Source organism: Myotis brandtii, unplaced genomic scaffold (genome assembly GCF_000412655.1).
Source record: "Myotis brandtii unplaced genomic scaffold, ASM41265v1 scaffold668, whole genome shotgun sequence".
In the NCBI taxonomy this organism is placed as follows: Eukaryota; Metazoa; Chordata; class Mammalia; order Chiroptera; family Vespertilionidae; genus Myotis; species Myotis brandtii.
The window spans coordinates 2,675,750-2,688,297 of record NW_005370597.1 but is presented as its reverse complement, the minus strand read 5'-3'; the positions used below and the strand labels follow the sequence as shown (position 1 = coordinate 2,688,297).

Below are 12,548 nucleotides of genomic sequence, written 5' to 3'. Positions count from 1 at the left end.
GGGGGTGGGGGGGGAGAGACACATCTGTAATAATCTGAACAATGAAGATTTTAAAACATTTAACAAAATATTTCAAAATTTGCATTTGGAAATGATGTCTAAGTATTCTTCCAGAAAGTAACTTTATACCTGTGTTTTATATAGTTCAACAAAGCTTTGGGAGCAAATAATGAACAATTCCTAGGGCTACTTGGAACACAGGGAGTCTTTTTAGTTAAAACAAATATGGGAACTAAGATCAAAGCTTAGAAAATTAAACCATCAAGGAAAAAAGAACAAAAGATCTAATTCATGTTAATGAGAATGTGGGAAAACAGGAAGTCTCAATTGTTAATGGAAGTATAGACTGATTTAGCACTTTTGACCAATTTGGCAGCAGCGATCAAAATTTTAGATGTGGGCCCTTTGATAACTAGAATATCACTTCTAGAAATTTATGTCTATAGATATATTCACAAAAGTAGAAAAGATATGTAAATGTGCTTAACAACATTTAGTGTAACACCATTTGTAATACTTAAACCTAATAACCCAGATGTTTATGAATAAATAAGAAATAAGTAACTGTGAAAAGAAATGAGAAATCCATAGGTACTGACAAAAAAAATATTAAAAGGAAAAAGTTGCAGTAAAGCGTTATGTGATAAAAAATCCATTCTATAAAAAAAAGACATAGAGCCCACGTACACAGAATATACATATACTTGGGTATATAGAAATGTCCAGAAGGACACACAACATAACTGCTTAAATAAAAAAAAATCTTATGAAAGAGGACTTGGTCCACATTTATATTTCATAAGATTTAATATAGATAACAAAGTGATCCTTCAAAATTTTTTCTTACTTTTAAGGGAAGTCCGTATCAAATCTCATTTTAAGAAAATTAATTCCAGGAGTAAGAACCAGAGGGTGCTAAAGTTCCCATTAGCTCAATTATTCTAGGAAAATGACTCCCAAAAGTTAATTTGGCTGGCAGAATACAGTCCCAGGAAAGCAACAAGGGTCAGAGAGCTTACTTTACGCTTAGGAAAGGAAATCAGTGGTAGACCACTGTGACATATTCAAAGGGCCCAATTTCCTCAGTGTAAAAGTGTTTGAATTTTTAGTAAGTCCTTCAATGCTATGGTCAACGCAAGAGAAAATCAATAATAATAAAACCAAAATTCTATTTCAGTAAGAAATTATATGAAGAATTAAACCTTAATAAGAATGTTTCTTTCAAAATATGTGACTTTTCATCATACATACATAAAATATCTCTGGAAGGATCCAAAAAATGAACAACACTGATTGTCAATAGGGATGGAAACTGAGTAGCCATGAAACATTTTTACTAGTATACTTTGTGAATTCTGAATGATTTAAAGGTATTACCTACTTAAAAATTTTAAAAACATATATTTTTCCAAATAATTTTAAGGTTTTGTTAAGCAAAAATTTAGCCACAACAATGAGGACAATAACTAATTGACATAGGACCAACTATTATTCAATATAGCAAAGACTCCATAGTTAGTAACACTGTATGCCTACCATACTTCTTTAAGTTGGTTCCATTTATCTCTGATCCATTTCATCTAAAGCAGATTCATTATGAGCTTAAAAAAAGAAACTATGTTCTATCTCATGTCCATGGGTACCCTCTCCCTCTTCCACCCCTATCTTTAAGGTGACAAACATCTTAAAGTAAAATGGTATCTTTCTTGTTTTTCAGATCTCATGTATACTTGAAAGCCAAAGCTGGTAAAAACAACAACAATCCTAAACAAAGGAAATTTTAAAAAGTTTTTAAGACATAAAACATGAAAGGAAGATGATGTAACATAAGTTTATTCTGCTACTTGAAATAAACTTTACTTGCAAAAAAAAAAAAAAAGAATAAATTTATAACTGAATAATACCAAAGATAACCAGAGTGACAATATTCTTGACTAACCTTAGGATTCCACAAGGGAGTAAGAAATAGTTTACTTAAAACAAAAATCCATGTTGTGAAAAATCTTCCTACTTCTTTGACAATATTTAAATAGGATAAAATATTGATAGTAAAAAGACTTATAGTGGCCCGGCTGTGGTGGCTCAGTGGATTGAGCATCGTCCCTTGGACCAAAAGTTCCCGGTTCTCGGTCAGGGCATATGCCTGGGTTGCGGGCTCGATCCCCAGTAGGGGGCATGCAAGAGGCAGCCGATCAATGATTTTCTCTCATCATTGATGTTCTATCTCCCTCTCCCTCTCCTTTCCTCTCTGAAATCAATAAAAATATATTTTAAAAAAGACATAGTGGAAGAGATAATGATTTAGCATTATAATGCCAGATTATTCTTTATTGGGGTAACCTTACTAAATTAATTGTGCATTTTAAGGACTAATAACTTTTATCTATTAAAATAATCTATAAAATGTTAAAATAAGCAAAATTGGCTAATTGTTAATTATAAATAACTCAAAATAGTGGTTGGGGTCACATAAGTACATCAAGTATATACATAGATTTTAAGTGATATAATAATTTATATAATGGTTACACCATTATCATAATGACGATGTATATCTTAATAATTCATTTTCTTAGAGGATCTCATAGCCTTTTACACATTTTTTTGGGCTAACAGAGCATTCAATATCATCTAGTCTATCTAAACAGGGAGTTGGTTAACTTGTTCTTTAGAAATAATGAAATTAGATTTCTTAAGCTAAGTCATTAAAGATCATTTAGTCCAAACCCCTCATAAAAAGGGGTAGGAGAAACAACAACAAAAGAAGCCTATAAGAATTTAAGAGATTTGCCTAAGGACACCCAACAGAGCCAAAATAAGAATATATTACACAACCATGGTAAAATAGTCCAGAAAATAATAGATTTCATTTCACAGATGAGAGTATTGAGGCAAACATTTGCTTATAGATCAGTGATTTGATGGCTATGATGAAAATTTTGGTGCCTCATCTAATGTTCTGTGGCATCAGTTCTTTTTGGATCTCCACTCAGATCTAGGATAAGAAGATGCCTTTCATAGGCATTTCTTCCTTCAAGTAGATTTACTTTTGAGTAGCAATTCAGGCCTACATAATGCTGAGTTGAGTCACAAAATCTCTTGGTAAGACATAACTAGCATGTATTTACCTTCTCTAATATCTATGCTGTTTTTTTTTTTAATAGGAAATTCTCCTTGTGTTCAGAACCTACTGATCAATTATACTATGGTATACATCTTCTAGTAATAAAAGACCAAGGAGCTAGACACAAGGAAGTATACTTATTTACCTAATTTATACACCACCCTCTCTCCCATTTCAACTTCAGCTTTGTTGGCAAATACATGTGAAGGAAATTCTAAAGATGACAAATATTTCTATCTTAACAAATGTATCAAAGTTTTCCTTAATTAAAAAAAATATTTTTATTGATTTTAGAGAGAGAGGAAGGGAGAGGGAAAAGAGATAGAAACATCAATCAGCTGCCTCCTGCACATCCCCTACTGGGGATTGAGCCCGCACCCTGGGCATGTGCCCTGATCGGGAATTGAACAGGTGACCTCTTAGTGCATGGGTCGACACTCAACCACAGAGCCACACTGGTTGAGCACAAATGTATCAAAGTTTTAATGCTGAAATTAATATGCCATGATGAAAAGAGAGATTCTACCATCTTCACAAATGGTTTGAAAAACACAAAAACTCACCAAATCACAAAACCTTTGACATGTTGGCCAACACAATGTTGTCATCTAAACATACTATCTATATTTCCCAGTGGTTCTCAACCTTCCTAATGCCGCGACCCTTTAATACAGTTCCTCATGTTGTGGTGACCCCCAACCATAAAATTATTTTCGTTGCTACTTCATAACTGTAATTTTGCTACTGTTATGAATCGTAATGTAAATATCTGATATGCTATATGTGTTTTCCGATGGTCGCGACCCACAGGTTGAGAACTGCTGCATTAGGGTCTTTAGAAACTCTGACCCAGTGCAGTCATGTTTCATAGACAAGGATCATGTCTATAACAATAAAATGGTTGGGCATGGAAACTAGGAAAACAGACAACAAAGTAGGTCAACATTAAAAGCAAGCAAGAAAAAAAAAAGTAGTGTTTTATAATCCAAATTATACTGTTCAATAGTTAACTATGCAAATTCTCCACCTTGAAATTGAGAAGTAAAACTGAAGGGGGGCTAGAAGACTGTGTAAAAGAAATCAAGCTGTAAGTGCTTGAACTGAATGAAGTAAGCTATAGAGATGAGAACAAGTATGAAATATTAAAACTCTGTCTTCTGGTCTAATAAACAGTTATTATTGAGAATGGTCTAGAGTTAGTATCATTCTAGACCAGTGGTCGGCAAACTGTGGCCCCTTGAGTGTGGCTCTTCCACAAAATACCACGTGCGGGCACACACGTACAGTGCGATTGAAACTTCGTGGCCACACTCAAGGGGCCAAAGAGCCGCATATGGCTTGCAAGCCGCAGTTTGCCGTCCACTGTTCTGGACCAGTGGTCGGCAAACTCATTAGTCAATAGAGCCAAATATCAACAGTACAACGATTGAAATTTCTTTTGAGAGCCAAATTTTTTAAACTTAAACTATATAGGTAGGTACATTGTTATTAACTTAATCAGGGTACTCCTAAGGCTTAGGAAGAGCCACACTCAAGGGGCCAAAGAGCCGCATGTGGCTTGCGAGCCGCAGTTTGCCGACCACGGTTCTAGACCATTAGTCATTGTTTTTAAAAATTCACATTAATATCTTAACTGATTCTGGTGCAGAATATTTTAAAGAATGAAAAACAACAGTTTTTAAGCTCCTTTTAAAAAATTATAATATCAAAACCTTGAATTATGGCAAAAGTTGAACTCTAAAATCTAATTAAGGCTTGAGGGTTGGCCCAAATTATGTTCCAAAGGTTTACTTACTTGTACATCCTTATTTGAAACTAAGCATGAAAATAGTTCTCCAAAATGAAGGTGCCCAGCCAACCCACAATAACATCTATTTAACTTAAAGAACTAGCAAACCTAGATATCAAGAACACACCTATGGAATGCTCAAATGGACTATATCTCCACTCCATGCAATGGGAGTGGAAAGTCTTCCACCTGCAAACCACTGGAGGAAATTACTATAGCCCAAAACAGATACGAGGAGATAGCATCAAAGAATAAAGGACAAGAAAGATGCTACTGCCTTGGGTATTTAACTTAAAGAACTAGCAAACCTAGATATCAAGAACACACCTATGGAATGCTCAAATGGACTATATCTCCACTCCATGCAATGGGAGTGGAAAGTCTTCCACCTGCAAACCACTGGAGGAAATTACTATAGCCCAAAACAGATACGAGGAGATAGCATCAAAGAATAAAGGACAAGAAAGATGCTACTGCCTTGCTAGGTCCAGCTAGTAAGAATTAGCAATCATTTTTCTCAGGACTCAGGAACTGATATTGCCTGCTTTACTCACTTCTTATATTTGACTAGGTTTTTTTCACCCCTCTCTGGCTTATAGTAAAGTCTGAAATTACAAAGTTTATTTATAGGTTTTAAATACCAACTTACTATGCTTTCCTACACTTTCCACATCGTCTATAAAGAATATAACTAGTAAAAGAACTAATATTAAAATTGAAATGTCTGTCCACAGAGTGCAAAAGCATGTGATAAGCAATATATTTTTAAAAGTTAAAATCAATATATAAAATAACTGAAAAGGAGGAAAAGAAGAAAAAGTTATGCATATAAAGTTATTAAACCTAACAGAATTTATAACAGTGAGAAATGAAAAGCAAGTCAAACTTCAATAGTAAGTGAATGGTTATGGTTCATTAACTTGATGAAGTATTATGAAAGAGTTATAAAGACAGACTATGTAATAATATGAAGATTATGCAAAAATAGTGGAAAAAATAAAAAAAGGTATTATAATTACATGTAAATATGAAATGCAAAGATAGATTGCGAAATAGAAAAATAATTGTTAAAATAACAGTATTACCTTTGTATTTAATTAAGATATGTATTTATCTGAGCCATTATTAAATCTAATATTTTAAATGTAAAATATTAAATTCAAATCTATCTGTTTATTTAATGCAAATCTTCTCAAGAACTCTAATTACAAACACTACATAGTTCCAGAAGACTATACAAATAAAACATTTGAAAATCTATGTATATAAAAGCCTAAGCGACTGAACAACTGCCTGACCATGCAACCGGCAGCTATGACGTGCACTGACCACCAGGGGGAAGATGCTCAACACATGGATTCATGCACCTGCGGGGGTCAATCCGACATCCCCTGAGAAGTCCCGGATTGCGCAGGCCAGGTTGAGGGACCCCACCAGTGCACGTGCACCAGGCCTCCAGTATTTCATAATAGATTTCTAACTCAAATCAATCAAAATCAGTAAGATTACGCTATACACTAGAATACATTTAACAGTTTATCTTTTTCCTATTTAATATTTTCAGAAAAACTCTCAACAAACAGGCTGAGAAAGTGACTTGTTGCAGAAAAATGGAAGAGAGAATTCAGGTAAGAATTTGGAGGATAAGAATATTACATATCTTTATAGTATCTAAGCTTTTATGTTCGACCCTATTTCTTTTTTTTCCTACTCTATTACTTTATTTCAAGTGGTGAAATATGACAATTCTTAATTTTTATAGATGTCCCAAAACAACTTTAAAAAAGGAAAAAGATATAGAAAGAAGGCAGAAGATTGAGATCTATTTAACATGTCTCTCTGTCATAATCCTATATAATAAAAGGATAATATGCAAATCGACTGAACGATGGAATGACCGGTAGCTATGATGCGCACTGACCACCAGAGGTCAGACACTAGAACAGCAGGAGCTGTCCCCTGGTGGTCAGTGCACTCCCACAGGGGGAGCACCACTCAGCCAGAAGCCAGGCTCACGGCTGGCAAGCACAGCAGTGCTGGCAGGAGCCTTTCCTGCCTCCGCGGCAGCGCTAAGAATGTCCAACTGTGGGGAGCAGGCCTAAGCCGTCAGCTGGTCATCCCCCGAGGGCTCCCAGACTGTCAGAGGGTGCAGGCCTGGTTGAGGGAGTGCACGAATGTCATGCACCAGGCCTCTAATTCTCAAATAAATATTAGTAAGTACACCTCAGAAATTCTAACTGATGGGGAAGATCCTAATTAATAATAATGAATGCTAGTGTTATTATAATATTTAGTATTAGTAGAAATAGTAGTAAATGGCATAATTATACTATACATTTACTTTAGTCAATAATTATTTTCCAATAATCTCAGGTATCTATTTGGGAATGTCTGTTATTAGAAATAGTTTAAAAGACAATACCTGCATAGTTTTTTCCAAATAACTAAAACTAATAAATTTGACTCATTATAACATGTCTCATACATTTTTAAGAAATATATAAGGGAATTTTTGTGAGAAACCAGAAAGCAGTTTAAAGAACCCTTACAAAATAAAAATGAATCAAAGCACACATTTCAGCAAGAAGCATAAACCTTTAGGTGGGATATGATTTACAATTCCCACAGTTGTAAGGAATATTACACACATAAATCTGCCATCTAATTTAAAACTTTGAAAAGCCAAACTGAAAAATACTAAAAGAACAGAAAAATAATAGAATACTTTAATAATGTTAGAAAGATTATAGCTTTATTTTTAAAGTCAAATTAGAGAAACAAGAAATCACTCAAAGTGATTTGACAGGTTATTCTATTCTGTAAACATATCACTGAATTTATAATATGTCTAATAAAGGGCAGTTTAAAAAGTGTAAGGATGTCAATTGGGACTGGGGTGAGAAGAAAAAACTAAGTTATTTTTAAATATTGTTATTAAATGCAATAAAACTACAGTGGGGCCTTGACTTACGAGTTTAATTGGTTCCGAGACCGAGCTCGTTAAGGAGCTCGTTAACTCAAATTACTCTGTCAACTCAATGCAAAAAATCGGCCAAGAGACAGCTGGTATCTCAAAAAACTCGTTAGTCGGGACACTCGTAAGTCAAGGCCCCATTGTAGAACAAATAGCCAAGTGTTTTTTAAAGTTATTTTATATAAAGCATGCAAACTATTGAACTTTATTAGCTTTTTCTAAATGTTAAAAAGAAATAAATGAGAATTAAAACAAAAATATTTGAAATTAAAAATATCTTACTAAATCAGCCCCTGCTTGAAGTAAAACATCTGCAACATCTGTATGTCCATTTTCACAAGCATAGGTTAAGGCTGTGTCTCCTGTTGCTGTTGTAGCATGAACATTAGCACCTAGCAAACAAAAAACAATCATAAATTTACTTTGTGAATTATACATTATATTAAATAGTTTAATTTTGCAATTTGGTGAAACTGATAAACTTGAAGTATGAAGCCTCGCCAGTATGGCACAGGGGTTGGGCATTGACACATGAACCAGGAGGTCACAGTTCGATTCCTGGTAGGGCACATGCCCAGATTTTGGGCTCAATTCCTAGGAGGAGGCATGTAGGAGGCAGCCGATCAATGATTCTCTCTCATCATTGATATTTCTATCTCTTTTTCCCTCTCTTTTCCTCTCTGAAATCAATAAAAACATATTTTTAAAAATTAAATTTGATATGGGTACTATTATGATAGCTTTTACTATGATGGCTTTTACTTCACAATAGTCCTTAATGTTAAAAACAAAACAGAACAAAAAAACAACAAAAAACCTGATGAAACTATTGGTATGAATTTTAAATATCCTAATTTTCCTTTAAATATACTTTGCAAAAATGCTTTTAGTCACACAGAAACTATACCAAATGATTTTAAAGCACAGTAAAATCTGCCTTCACATCCTCATAAGAGATACCCTAAGAAATGAAAGAGCTACAAAAACAAAAAAATATCAGTTTTCAGAAATCATAAATTGTGGTAGTGTTGGATTGTATTCTGAGACAGTTCTATAGATATTGTGATAAAAATAAAATGAGTAATCCTTTGGTAAGAAGTGAAATTTTTTGGCATTAAGAGAAAACACAGATATGACATTGCTGAGGTTAGTATTAGAAGTATTGACATGAACTCATGACGTATTTTATCTATAAGAAAAATAAATATTTCCTAAATCTGACCAACTATAAAGACCAGAGACAATGATAGACCAAGCAGAAACAGCACCTTTAACTTAGATTGTGGTCTCTAAGTATCATTTCCTACTAAGTGGAATGAGTGCTTCTTAGAAAAAATGATTGGTTCCAAGACTGGGGCAAAAGCTGCAAAGATGAGCATATCAGAAAGCAAAGAAACCTCACACTAGCTGGTTTGGCTCAGTGGATAGAACAGTGGTTCTCAACCTTCCTAATGCCGCGACCCTTTAATACAGTTCCTCATGTTGTGGTGACCCCCAACCATAAAATTATTTTCATTGCTACTTCATAACTGTAATTTTGCTACTGTTATGAATTGTAATATCTGATATGCAGGATGTATTTTCATTGTTACAAATTGAACATAATTAAAGCATAGTGATTAATCACAAAAACAATATGTAATTATATATGTGTTTTCCGATGGTCTTAGGCAACCCCTGTGAAAGGGTCGTTTGACCCCCAAAGGGGTCGCGACCCACAGGTTGAGAACTGCTGGGATAGAGTGTCGGCCTGCAGACTGAAAGGCCCCAGGTTCAATTCCAGTCGAGGGCATGTACCTGGGTTGCAGGTTTGATCCCGTGTGTGCTGAGGCAACCACACTGATGTGTCTCTCTCACAGCAATCTTTCTCTCTGTCTCTCCCTCTCCTTTCCACTCTCAAAAAATCAATGAAAAAATGTCCTTGGGTGAGGATGAACAACAAAAAAGCAAAGAAACCTCAAAGACTATAATGAGATCATATCAAAAGAATTTAGGAGATAATCTTATTGACCAAAGATAGTCAAATTGCCAGTACCTTGTGACAATTTTTACATTAAAAACAAAAATGAGGACTGTGGTGAGGTAAAAGCCATCATAGATGTTTAAATCCAAAAGTTCAAAATAATGTCCATATCAAAACATAAAAACACTTGTCCAGCAGGAGTGGCTCAGTTGGTTTAGCGTCATCCTGTACACCAAAAGGTTGGTGATTCGATTCCTGGCCAGGGCACATACCTGGGGTGTGGGTTTGATCCCTAGTTGGACACATACGGAAAGCAACCGATCAATGTTTCTGTCTCACATTGATGTTTCTCTTTCTCTCTCTTCCTCCCTCTTTGTTTTCCTCTCTCTATGCATGTCCTGGGGTGAGGACTAAATAAGTAAACAAACAAACAAATAAATAAATAAAATACTTTATTGGTCATTACTGAAGGATGCTAGAGGACCACCTCATTATTTTGGAAATGTTAACCCTATATAATAAAAGCCCAGCGACCCGAATGGCTGAACAAGTAGAATGACCGGTCAACCAGCTGCTATGATGCGCACTGACCACCAGGGGGCAGACGCTCAACGCAGGAGCTGCCCCCTGGTGGTCAGTGTGCTACCACAGTGGGAGCAACGCTCGGCTGACCGGGATGAGTGGCTGCTCCCGCTGCAAACCCCGGGCCGATGGGCAGGAACCCAGGCTGCGATCGTCACCTCCTCGCCCCAGGCTCCTCCTCCTCACTCCCTGCCGCCTTCTCTGGATGCCCACAGGCTGCGTAGCACTGCTGAAGCCGCTAGGCTCGCAGAACTGACCCCAGAGGCTGGGAGGCGGGTTTGTGGCCACCATGGGACTGAGGCCTACCCGGCTGCCTCTCAGTGCTATTGTCCCCAGGCCTGGCCCCAACCAGGTCCTCTTGAGAGGCGAGTGCTCCGGCTCCATGGAAGATGCTGGACCAGGGAGCAGCCTCTCAGAGGGCAGGTCCACAGCCGCTCAGCTGACCAGGATGAGCGGCACTCCCACAGCGGGCCCATCCCCGCAGGCCATGCCCCCCACCAGTGCACAAATCCTGTGCACCGGGCCTCTAGTAAAGGGTGAAAAAACCCTGGCCAGATGGCTGGGTTGGTTGGAGCATCTGGTTGGATCATGTCCCGGTGCACCAATGGGTTGAGGGTTCAATTCTGGTCAGGGGATGTGCCTGGGTTGCAGGTTCGATCCCCAGTTGGGTGCATGTGGTAGAGAGCCGATGATGTTTCTCTCTCTCCCTTTCTCTCTCTAGAATTAGTGTAACATGTCCTCAGGTGAGGATTAAAAAAGAGAAAGACCTTTGTGGGAACTTAAAAAAAAAAAATCAAACATTTATACTGCTATTCATATATTATTTACACCTAAGAGTAATCAAATAGTTCATGAGGGGAAGTTTCTCTTTATAGACATAGTCTAGCTAATAAACAAGAAAAGAAGAAACAGTCGACTTTACAATATTTGTAAAGTATCCAACCGGCAACCTTTTGGTGCACAGAATGATGCCCAACCAACTTCACCACATTGCAACCCTACTGAATTAATGGATCTAAGCAATGATCATCAATGGCTGATAATATTACAAAAAGAGACATCAAACATTTATTATCTCCTTAAGATAATAAATACTATAAATAACAAATACTACCTATAAAATAGTCTAGTAAACACACACACACACACACACACACACACATCTAATTCAGTCAAGTTTTAGATCTAACCGGTTTCGGCTCTAACTATTACTTTATAGGAAATCCAAGTGACAGAAAAACAAATTAAATGAAATGGAAATGTAATTAACAAAATCTGTACTATAGAGAGCCTAAAACATAAGCATTACTTTTTAAAAAAATATATACTTTTATTGATTTCAGAGAGGAAGGAAGAGAGAGACAGAAACTTCAATGATGAAAGAGAGAATCATTGATCAGCTGCCTCCTCCATGCCCCCCACTGGGGATCGAGCCTGCAACCCGGGCATGTGCCCCTGACCAGAATCAAACCAGGGATCGAACCCGGGACCCTTCAGTCTGCAGGCCCATGCTCTATCCACTGAGCCAAACTGGCTAGGACAACATTCCATTTCTTTAACCAAAACTTAGAAGGAATAAGAAAATTAAGATGGAAGGGGAGCCCATATATTAAGAGAGATTTAAGAGACACATTTACCAATAGTTATTATATGAATCTTCTTTGAATACTGATTCACAAAAGGCATTATACAAACATACACATTTATAGGACTATTAGGAAATTATGAAAACTCCTTGGATATATTTAATTATACTAAAAAATTTAGGTAGGAAATAGTATTTTTACTTTTTAAAAATATATTTTTATTGATTTTTAGAAAGAGAGGAAGGGAAAGGAAGAGAGAGAGAGAGAGAAATATCAATCTGAGAGTGAAACATCAATTGGCTGCCTCCTGCATACCTTCAACTGGGGAATGGAGCTTGCAACCTGGGCATGTGCCCCGACTAGGAATCCAACCGGCAACCTTTTGGTGCACGGAATGATGCCCAACCAACTGAGCCACACCAGCCAGGGTACACTGTTACTTTTTAAAATATTATATTTTAGAGATACATATTGAAATATTTTTTATAATTTATAAAAATAAGTTTATTTTTAAAATAATTTACTTTCAC

The 12,548-nt window shown here is 36.3% G+C and overlaps 1 protein-coding gene across 1 annotated transcript in view; it reads right to left on the bottom strand.

Annotated features, from left to right (window-relative positions):
* Positions 1-12,548, bottom strand: part of LOC102239360 (ankyrin repeat and KH domain-containing protein 1) — a 127,807-nt gene that overhangs the window by 66,489 nt on the left and 48,770 nt on the right. Inside the window, exon 11 of the mRNA XM_005881121.2 lies at positions 8,170-8,279. Coding sequence (XP_005881183.1) covers positions 8,170-8,279 — 110 coding nt within the window. The remainder of the gene's footprint in view (positions 1-8,169; positions 8,280-12,548) is intronic.